This window comes from Salminus brasiliensis, chromosome 1 (assembly GCF_030463535.1).
Source record: "Salminus brasiliensis chromosome 1, fSalBra1.hap2, whole genome shotgun sequence".
Lineage (NCBI taxonomy): Eukaryota > Metazoa > Chordata > Actinopteri > Characiformes > Bryconidae > Salminus > Salminus brasiliensis.
This window is the reverse complement of record NC_132878.1, coordinates 76222217-76233687: the sequence shown is the minus strand read 5'-3', so window position 1 is coordinate 76233687 and position 11471 is coordinate 76222217. Positions and strand designations below refer to the sequence as shown.

Genomic DNA, 11471 nt, shown 5'->3' with positions numbered 1-11471 from the left:
GATGGCGCTTCATGGTTGTTTTTGACTCAAATACAATTAGGCAGCCTGCTCATGTATGTAACTTAAAAAGACATAACATGGCTGTATAATACCTGTTAAGGTTTTCTGCATAAAACAATGCATAAATCATCATTTTTAAGACCTGAGCACACAATGTTTTAGATATAACTGTGCTCTAGTTGTCGTGGTCAGGTTGGGACATTCACAGATCAAGTTAGTATGGTCTTACTAAACCAGCCCGGAGGCATTTAAATCTGTTCAGCCTTAATCTAGGAGAAACCACGATTAGAAACATGATTAGAACTTGACCTGCCTGCTATTCTAGGTTTATTAGATATGCTGGAGTTCCAAGCTTCATTTACAAAGCAGGGCAGTGAACATCTAACTTTCAGAATAGTTGATATCAACTAAGTAAAAAACATAGGCTGTGGTAAGATGTTTGACACAGTTGGTTTATTTACTTTATTAAAACCTTTGGCAATGGAGCAAGGTATATGAATGTATAATATGGTATACAAGTGAGTTAGAAAAAAAATCAGATTTACATTCACATCACATTTAAGAGGAGCCTGAAGGCATTGGCATGCATATATATATATATATATATATATATATATATATATATATATATATATATATATATATATATACACACACACACACACACACACACACACAAAATGTAAAATACAATGTAAAGAACAACTATCAGATTCAAATTAGGTCAAGTGGGAAACGGTTCAAATGGAGATGAAAGGTATTTGCGTAACAGCATTGATGTGTAATAGATAGATAGATGTATATGAGCCATTCTGCTGCATTTGTTATGTAGCCACAAAAACACTTAACTGCATAGAACTCTCCAGCTGTGTGCGAAACTGTGCTCTATTCACCTTTTTTTTTGGACGTGACAAAGATTACTACAAACATCGCTGTGCTGGTGTGTGCTGCAGAAAGCTGGGTTTGGTCGTAGTTTTCTAATGAATGCAACTGACATCTCTGTAAAACTCCCTGAACAGCGAGAGGAGGGAGGAATGAGGGAATCTACGCTCTAAAAAAATGAAGGTGCTGCAAATGGTTCTTTGTGCAATGCCATAGAGGAACCACTTTTGGTCCTATAAAGAACCGATTTAGTAATAGAAATGTGACCTTTTGCATCCATAGATGCAAAATTTTTTGAGTCTTTTAAAGGTTCTTCACACTTACACTGTGACAAACATCTCTATGACAAACATGGTTCTTCTATGGCATCACGCAAAGAACCTTTTGTAGCTCCTGTATTTTTAAGAGGGTATGTCAAATATAAGATTTACTGTAGTACTGGGTTACATGGCCAAATGGAACAAAAGAACAGGCAAAGTGATGGACAGGTGAAGGAATGGGCTAACAAACAAACAAGCTAGCAGATTGACAAAGGGAGTCATGAACAACAAACCGGCAGACAGGTTAGTTAGCTCCTGGTTACGCTGGTTGATTTAGCTTTGGTTCACTAGTTGCTTAGTTAGTTTCCCTGACCGAAACGAGTGAGACTTGCTGAGTGGAGCTTTGTTAAAGCAGCAGTATGTAGCATTTTTACCTTTAAAAAGCAGCTTTTAAAAAGCTGAGCGCATTTTTTCTGTATGAAAATGATCAAAACATGTTTTTTCTCAAATGTTTCAAATTAGGGAGCACCCTCTGGTGTCTGTCAAACCCCAAAGACATTCTCAAGTGTTAATTCTCCCCTCTACAACTTAATAATGCTGCTTTAACCCCTTAGCGCACTATGGTGTATTACTCAGTAGCTACAGGGACTTCTGTACAAACTGGTGGGGTTATTCTTTGGTAATAGAAGCTTGTAACAACACTTTCGGCCCACTTGCAGACTATAGGCTGTTTAAGGGTTAAAGCTGTGAGAGTCGAATAAAACCCATCAGCCCTGTGACTGGTAAAGGTACCGCAAGCAGTACCCAAGTTTACCAGCTCCCAGTTTACATTGAAAGGGGACAACTTCGGACAAATTAATGAGTTATTGGTTCTGATGTAATGAGTTCTACTTAGTTTGTACATGTATATTAAGAGCTCACAAGAGAGAAAATTAGAGAATTAGAGAAAAGGAATAGGATGCCCTCAAGCTTTAAGCTCTGAAGTGAATTAAAAAACAGTAATGTGTAGGTTGTGAAAAATGTGCTTGTCATCTGCACTGTTGACGTGACACTAGTGTTGGAAAGGATATTATTAATAGTAATGTAGAGATATTTGGAATGTTTTACATCAAGAGTCATCAGTGTTTGCATAGCATTACAGTATTTCTGGCTTCTTATGAGCAATATCATGACACCTTTATTTTGTTTCTTCATTTTATGAACCAGAGAACACAAAAATAATTCTGACATTGGGACACTTTGTTAAATAATTCTGAGGAGTCAAACCAGACTGTTCCAGAGCAGTTTCCTCATTCAAACATAGAAATTACAAACGTAGAAGTACAAATCAGGCTTCAGGTCCAAGGGTGGCCTGTAAAGTGCACTATAATTCATATCTGGCTGTTTTGATGAGAATATCTGCAGCAGAGGTAAAACTTCGTCTCAGCTCAGACTGCTCTCCAAACTGTAGAGAATGTCTTTGTGTAAAGGCACATAAAGAGTCTCAGTCCATGTTGTTCATGTTGTAGTCTGAGTACCCCAAGTCCAGTAGCAACAGATCCATTCCATCCATTCAGAGGTGCTTCATAGTCTCCTCTCCATGTTTTCACTTGTCACAGACAAGACATTCCTTGACTCAGCAATTTTGCAGTTTGTAGTGTGTGTGTGGTGAAAGCTCATAGACGAGATTCATCACATGGCAATGGCTTGAAGGTTACTTCAGTATTTTCCTCCATAATGGTGTCATATCTGCACATCAGTGGCCTGAGGAGGACAAGAGACGTGGCCACTAAGGAGGTGCTTTTGAAATCACATGCTCGGAAACTTCTTTCTTTTTCTTTTTTACACGCGGTTCAATGTTATCTCTAACATCAATCTCATTAATGGCAATTATGGTAATCCCTGTTTCATCATTAATCTGTCTTTAAGGTGCTTGAGGCATGCAGTTAGAAGGAAGCATCTGCCAATGCTTACCTGTCTGGCTGGTCAAGCGGGGTTATACGAATGCGGATGAGGCGAAGCTTGTAACGGGGTCCGATCACGTTCCCCGTGACGATCCGCAAGGATATCTTCTGAATTGGGTACAAGTCCTCATCAAACTGGGCCAGCATTCGGGTGGCAGTGTACTGTTCAAACCGCATCAGCTTACTGAGCAACAACAGAGGGGTAGCATATTGCATAAATACTCTAATCACATGACCTTTATAGACACATGCAGGGAATTGTATGAATTTTGCATATTTCATTTACTTTGATTGATAATAAATGAAAGAAATTGTTATTGTTATCTCGGGAATTTGCATTTATGTCATGATGATTTCACATATAAGTCCAGATCACAATAATAAATAATTCATTACATAAAAAAAATAAAATAAGCCCAATCCATGGCCCTCAGGTTGGACTACTTACTGGTCAATCCTGGTCTCTGTTATATTTTTTCCACTGTGTAGTCGAAGGACGACCACCCCCCATCGCAAGTACTGATTCCAGGTTACAATGTCAACTCTGTAGCTTGTCTCTGTCACAGCGAGAATTCAAACATTAAAAAAAAACTATTTTTTAAGAAAACAGGATGTTCTGAAACCAAGTATTACAACTCACTCCTGTACGGGGGATCTGCTGTGGTGGAGAAATAGACCCTTGTCTGTCCCAGTTTTAAGAGTGTGTCCTTCCATTGGCTCAGGTCGTAGCCTGGTGAAAGATCACACAGATGTCAAAAACCTCTGGACCTGTAATGAATTAGGCTCCACAATCCTAAAAATAAAGGGGTCACGAAAGGTATTTTGAGGGATGCCCTAGAAGAACCACTTTTGTGGTACAGATCTGAGCACGAAGATCCGTTTAAAGGCTTAAAGAACCTTCTCTTCATGTAGTGTTTCTTTGCCAATTTGAAAGATCTTTACCCTCACATGAGTCTTCTACAACACTGTTCTGTATGGAACCAAAAAGAGTTGATCCATGACAGGGGTGGGCAATTTCAGTCCTGTACAGCTTTGTGCTTTTTCTGCTCAAGTACACCTGATTTAGCTAACCTGTTAAACCTGCCAGGTTTAGTAGGTCCATCCTTGTTCTATGACATTGCCCAAATAACCCTTTGAAGTACTTTTACTCTTAAGAGTGCACGTGTCAGCTGTTATCCGTGTTATTTTTGTAATGGTGTTTCCATTACCTAGGACAGGACAGGAGGCTGGCTTAAAGGCTTCACATTGTAGACACTGGCCATTGAGGAAGTCACTGTATGAGGAGCAGGGGTAAGCTGTGATGTTACAGGTGTGGTTCAGAGCGCACAGGTAGAGGAAAACAGAGCGCTGGTGGTCACAAACAAAGTAGGATTTTCCTGTGGAAAAAAAAATGTAGGGATGAGATTTCTAGCTTTAGAAATTCAGGCAATCCAGGTGCAACAATCTAAGCATTTATCAAAACATCTGCTGTATGAGAATGCAGGCACTTGCACAGGTAACCTGTGTCCTACTTGAGAGAAAATATGCCCCTTTCTAACATTACTTTCTTCTTGACCTGATTTGACCTGATTTGACTTATGGTTTTAGCCATATAGAAAGTTAGCAAAAGGTCATCTTACTCCTTTGTTTGTATGACGATTATCCTTCCTCCATCTGCCGACCTGAAGTGGTCACTCTCCTTCTGTTCCCTCTGTTTGACTGCCAACTATATACTACAAGGGTAATACAATTAACCCTCTGGAAAGTGCTGATGGTCACCCACCATTGCAGAGAGTCGACACCACCCCCAGCAATGTTGACACTCCAAGTACCCTCACCTTCATCCCCCTCCCCCCTTAAACTCCTCTTCTTTGTCCTCACCTTAACCCACATATACCCCTTCTCCTTAAACTTCTCTTCTTTATCATCCTTTCCCCTCCCACAGTTCACAGAGTATCTATGGTCCTCCCAAAATATCCCTAATCAGACTGGATTGGATCAGACTGGATTGGACTGTACTGGGTCAGACTGGACGAGACTGTCCGTGATCAACTAAGCTGTGCCCGTGTATGACTGTTTTGTCACATTCATTTGAACTGACCTGAGAAGATGGTCTTGGGGCAGCCAGGCTGATCTAGTCCACCGTTGGCATAGAAGTCAATATGTCCGTGAGTTCCTCTGAGGCCAAAGGCTGTCAAAACACATGCATTAGGAACATGAATGGATTCATCTTGATTGGCCATGGTCATTCTGTCTACCTTCTTGAAGTTTAAACATTCAGGTGCTTACAGTCCATGTCTGTGTGCAAGACGTCTACAAACTGGGCATCTGTTGGATCCAGGCGTTCATCTATGGGGACACCTGCAAACATTGGTCCTGCTGGGTCCAAACCTGAGGATGCATAAAAAATGATTAGTCAGCTGTCCCATTTGAGTGGACGGCTTAACTGGTTTAAAGATGCTTCCAAAGCTCTCTCACCTGTAATCCTGCCCACTTTGCCTCCTAGCATTGCTCCTATGTACCCAGCTACATGTGCCCCTAGGCTGACCCCTATTAGGTGGATTGAGTCAAGAGATGCTCCCTTGTCCTGGAAAAACACAGCATTAACATTTCACTAAACCTTTATGCAACATAAGTAAACAAAATAGAGAGCAAAGAAGCCACCAGTACGGAAACACACATTCACTGATCAGATGTGTGTCATCTTAGTCATCTTACCCTCATCCTCTCAATGAAGCCTGTGATGTTGATAGCAGTGCGGCGGGTGTTGGTCACGGCAGTGAAGTAGTTGAGGTTGGCAGCGCCCCGGTTCCAGTCAACCAGTAGGATGTTCATGTCCGCCTGTGCAGCCAGCAGCCGTACAATATGGTTGATCCAGATAGGCGGAGCACCAGTGGGCCGGTAGCCATGTATGACAAAGGTGGTGGGTCGTTTCACATCGAACAGGGGCTCTTTGGTAAAGTTGTGGTGGGGAAGCTCTTGGCCACAATCCAGGTTGGCACGGGTGTAGAGAAGCAGGCGCACGTAAAGGTTGGTCCCGATGAACGTCTCGTGGAAATCGAGGTCGGAAAAGTTGTCACACTCGTTCTCTTGCCCTGGTGAGAGTGAACATTTGCTCATGTATGAATTTTGTGTTTGTATGTGTACTCATGTATGTGAGAGTGAAAGAGAGGGTCATACATTTCAGTTTATTATTTTTGTTTATTGATTTGTTGCTATTTTGCTTAACTTGAATTTGACCTCAGAGGGGTATTTTACAAAGCAGGATTCATCATTTAGCCAAATGTAAGGCCTGTCTAATAGGAATGGAATGACCCTTGCATAGGGTCTTAATAAAATGTGACAGGTGACATGCTTTGGACAAAATACCACAAAGCACCACAGCACTCTTCTCAGCCCTGTTCGGAGTAGTCAGTTTATGTGCTTGATATGTCAGTTTATGTGACTGATTTAAATGATAATGAGCCAGCCTCTCTCCCTTCCCACCCTTTTTCAAGTTTCTTTTCATTTTTCACTGTTTGTAGCTAACATTTACTTCGCCTTGAGTTCACATCTCTCACGCTTACTCTCCTTTGCTGGCACAGAGCTGCTTTACAGACAGACTCAGGAGATCCTTTGTTCTGAGCCATCAGGCTGTTCAACTCTTCCTAGTGGGGCCGGAAGAGGGAGGAGGACGGATGAGGACTGAGTCTCTTATGTTTAATCATAGGTTTAATCTGCACTATTAACACTTTACTGTACATCAGCACTCCTGGACACTACTGACACTTTATTTTACTTTAATACCAACATATGCACATATTTATTGAGTGTTGTCATCTGTCTGCTTCATTCCTTATCCTTTATAATCGAACTATCAAACTATCCAGCGTCTGCTGTTTCTGCGTACCTTTCCATCTACTCAAATCAGGTCCAATTACAGATAGATATACACTCATGATGCAGTTCATCATTTTATTTTGTCTGCAGTTAAACTTACAGTGACCCAAAAAAAACTTACCCCTGTAAACTGAAAAATTTGACCCATCTTGCCTTCGCCAAGGTAGTGGAGCTACTCAGATGGGTGCAGTAAAATACTAATAGCGACAGCATGTGAGATAGGAAAGCGACCCAAACCTAAACATGTTGTTGAATGCTTGGCAACCCACCAAAAACTGACAGGGTTGTCTTATTTCACAGTTTGTAAGCAGTATCGGCGCTCCAGATACCCAGATGTATGTGCACAAGCACTGTAAAGTGAGTTTTATATGAAATTTGAATTTGATGAGTGAAGCATGCCTCCTTGCCCATTATTTCAGTATTTCAGATCTAATGGTAACTTTAATCACAATAGTTTTACACAAAAAATAAGCAATGATTAACATGGATGGGCCAGTTTAATTTCTGATCCCTTCTAATCCACACAGCGTCATAGGTTTAATTGCATTGGTTTAAGCAGCACATGTTGTTCTGTTTTGTGTTCTCTCTTCTTCTAGCTCTTTCTGTTTACCCAGTTTAGTCAACTGATCCACAATGAAGTTAGCAGTGACTTTAGCGACCCAGTTTGAGCTCACCCAGAGCCCTTATCCCTGCTGCCTGACAAACATCCCCTTTTTTCTTCTTACGACATCCCATCATGGAAAGGCCGCACTCTCGTCATCTCTGGTTGGATTTAAATCCTGTCACTTCTCTTGACATTGTTTTTGTAGAGGAAGAGCCATGCTGGGCTGTCGGGCAGTGCTCTGCAAACTGCAGGCTTTAGAGGCGATCTGCGCTCTGTAATTAGCATGCGCGTATGAGGCACAATTGGATCACGGTGCTATAAAAAAAGCAGCTCATCCCACCTCTTTACATGTTCCACTATTGGTCTTTGTTTGCCCCTCCCGCTTGACCCCGTGCTCTGCAGAGCAGCCTAGGGCAATTACTGTGGTTCACGCAGGTGTGGTGGCCGTAAAGCAGGGGTGCGCAATATGTTTGACACCAATCCCCCTGACAAGCATGCTCTTCCTGACCCCTGACCTCTCCAGCCCTGCTCAAGTAGTACTGCTTTCTGTCAGTGGCACTGACTGTCCTAGCCTTAGAGATACTTAGCTGAAGACCACAACTCATTTTTGTGCCTCACGAGCAGGGCTAATGTGGTAGCTCCCTTTTAAAGAACATTATTTATTTGAGCCATGTGCTAAAAGAGCAGCCAAAAATATATATATTTTGCCCTATGACTCGCAACCTAGCTTCTTAGACTCCTTACACTTCTACTTACATAGAATAACTATGAATGAATCCCAGATTTTCCTTTGAAAGGTGTTCAACAACTACACCAGTGCAATCCTATTCAGATGAATCAGATGTTGTCTCTTACCTCTGCAAAGCATGAAGAAGCCCACAAGACCCAGGAGGTTCCAGAGATCCATTCTCACCACAGAGTATGAGTGGGAAAGAGATGGGGAAAAAAGGAGCAGAAGGAGATCCTGCTTGAATGAGCTGAAGCTGTCTAAGTGACAACCAGTGGAGCACTTCTAGTAAGGCAGAGACAAGGGGTGGGGACTGTGGGAGGGATGAAGCCGATTGGAGCAAATGAGAGCATGCTTAGTCTATGGGTGGAGTGTCATGTGGTTAGTCAGTAGGCCAGCTAAGGGCTTTTTCTAGAAATATACAGAAATGCTAGAACACACACACACACACACACACATATAAACTCTGAAGAAAAACTGTGGATGGATTAAAATGACTCAATCACTGGTCAAATAAAAAAATGATGTATCCTCATCTTTCCTGTAGTGGATCTTTACTTACATATCTCCCTGCACAGCTACCCTCTAGTTTACTCTGCTATCTTCTTTCCCACATCTAAGTCAAGACTAAGAGGGGTTACGTCTCCATAACTGGTGGGAGGGGTCACATTAAAAGACCTATACATAGCAATTATGAACAGCAGGTTTTCAAAGTATACCCTGCCTCTGGTGTATACATATACATCTTCGTTTTATGGAAGGTACCCATAACTGAAGGGTTGCAGTTTAAAAAATACCACAAATGCTTTGTATAGGACTATGTACTGGTGCCTAATGCACTTAAATTCCAGTTAACAGGGACAATCACTCTGTTAAACTGTGCTGGTTTGAAATGACAAGCAATGTTGTGAAGAAAAAGGTTGGCTATTGATTAATTAGTGGATGAATCCGTCCATTTTTTAGTGTTTGTAAAAGACTATGTTAGAAAGAAAACCACCAATAAGATGCTTGGCCAGTTAAGCTTCCAGCCAGGGCTGTATTTATTGATGTTGGGGGTATAAGCTAAAGACAGGAGTAGCTGCCCTGTTTAGACATTTTTAAATGAATTAATTGATGCCCTTTTATATCTTGTGTCACCAACCTGACTGCTAAACGCTTTGCTGTACATTTTCTTTACAACAGAAAAACAGCAACAACCTTTGCCTTACTGAATCTGATCAAACATGCCACATTCAGTGATTTTTGATGTCTTGCAGAGTAAATAGGTGTGTTAATAGTTGTGTGTAATAGCTGACCTCAGGTGCAATTTCCCATGCGCACTATTTTTTAGCAGGAGTTTTTGGCCTTTGAACTGACAGTGAGTGAAATTGGCTGTGGAGATCATTTGGATCATTTACATTTATGGCATTTAGCTGACGCTCTTATCCAGAGCGACTTACAAGGTTACTCGTATTACAGAGGAGGGTCAGTGTAGTGTTAGGAGTCTTGCCCAAGGACTTTTATTGGTGTAGCGCAGCATAGTCACCCAGACCGGGAATCGAACCCTGGTCTCCCACATGGTGTTGTAACTCAGTGGCAGGTAGTGGTGTTATCTGTTGCGCCACACCAACCAATCAACCAATCAAGGTGGTCATCTTTGATGTTTTCATCAATATCATAGTCAGTATTATCAGAAGTGGTAAAATAATAAGAAATATCATTAATACACTAATATTATGGTCAGAACGCCACACAGAAGATTGTTTTTAACCATGAACTGAAATATGAAGTATGTTATATTTTTGGTTGATCCTAGTGCTATATGAAGTGTACAGATGCACTACTGTATTGTTGCTGTTCAAGGCCATTAAATTTAAGTTTGAACTCTCTCGTCAATGCAATGCAAACTTTCTATCTAATAGATAGAAGACACATATTGACTTGTGCATAATAACAATTGAGTTTTACCTAAACTGTCTAAAATGTGAATACATGCAAACCTGGAAGGCCTTTTTGTTCTGCATACTTGCACTGCGAGTACTTAATGGTTTTACTAACTTTAAAGCAGAGATCACATGCCGATTACAGTAACTCCTCTCTGCTGTCCTCCAATAACCGCATCAAATAAAGGAGATCCAATTAATGAGGCTCACGAATTGCAGCTCATTGAGCCCATATTTCCTTTTACAGGTTAGCAGGTTAGTAGCTGCACTGACTGAGCAGTCTGAGAGAACTCCTCAGTTTGATATGATGCACCCACACTCAGCTATTATAATATAGTAATCATTATTATTAATAATAATAATAATAATAATAATACTTTTTCAAAAAAGTAGCCATATATACACTAAATATGCACATTTTTTATTCACTCAGTACAATTATTTTTTTATATTGGTCAAGTGCAAATGCATTCCCTTTTATTATCCTGCACAATAACTGTCAGGTCTAGAACATCATATAAGACAAAAATAAATATACAGACATTGAATACATTTAAAAATATTTTAAAAAAATCTACAAATAGTGAATTTCTTCAAATGAATAAATTACTGTCCTGTTACATGAATATATTTTATTGGGTATTGTTAGTGCTCCTTTAAATAATCATTTTGTCTCAGTCATGCAAAAACCTTGTATTTCCAAAATGGCAATTTGTAACATTCAGTGGAAGTCAAGTGGAAGTACATTCACCTTGAAATTCTAAAACAATGTAAAGAACAACTTCTAGATTTGCATGATGTCAAAAGTCAAAAATGTTTTTTGCATGACAGTGACAATAACTTTCCCCCAGTAAATCTCTACCTACATCTCTCCATACATAGCAACCTGCTAGTTTAGTGGTTCTCCATCCTGGCCCTGGATTAAAAACTGTCCTTCATAGTGTAAATGTTTTTTTCGCTGCTGCAATACACCCATTACTCTTCAGGAAGACCTTGTTAGTTAGTTGCATCAGGTGTATCAAGAGCAAGAAAAACATGTGAACAATGAAATTTGACTTGGTAGTAACCACCATATTACACTGTAGCGCCAGGCATTCCAGTTCATTTTTCTCAAATAAGGCCTTAGTATATTTATTTATACATGCTTAGAGTACTTGTAGTGATGAAGTATTTATATCATATTTATAAGATTTATATTTAAAGTCATATAATGTAGTGTGTGCTAGTCTATTTAAATATGTGTTCTGATCAAGATCATCTTGCTTGTTTCTTCAT

The 11471-nt window shown here is 40.3% G+C and overlaps 1 protein-coding gene across 1 annotated transcript; it reads right to left on the bottom strand.

The window, feature by feature from the left end:
• Positions 1-2797: 2797 nt before the first annotated feature.
• On the bottom strand, positions 2798-8457 carry lipib (lipase, member Ib). The gene is made up of 10 exons (XM_072657878.1): positions 8403-8457; positions 5783-6159; positions 5543-5651; positions 5354-5455; positions 5166-5255; positions 4294-4461; positions 3726-3815; positions 3534-3642; positions 3096-3269; positions 2798-2885 (listed from the first exon to the last, which is right to left on the bottom strand). The coding sequence occupies exons 1-10, from the start codon at positions 8452-8454 to the stop codon at positions 2798-2800; spliced, it is 1359 nt and encodes a 452-aa protein (XP_072513979.1). The 5' UTR covers positions 8455-8457.
• Between the last annotated feature and the right edge of the window lie 3014 nt (positions 8458-11471).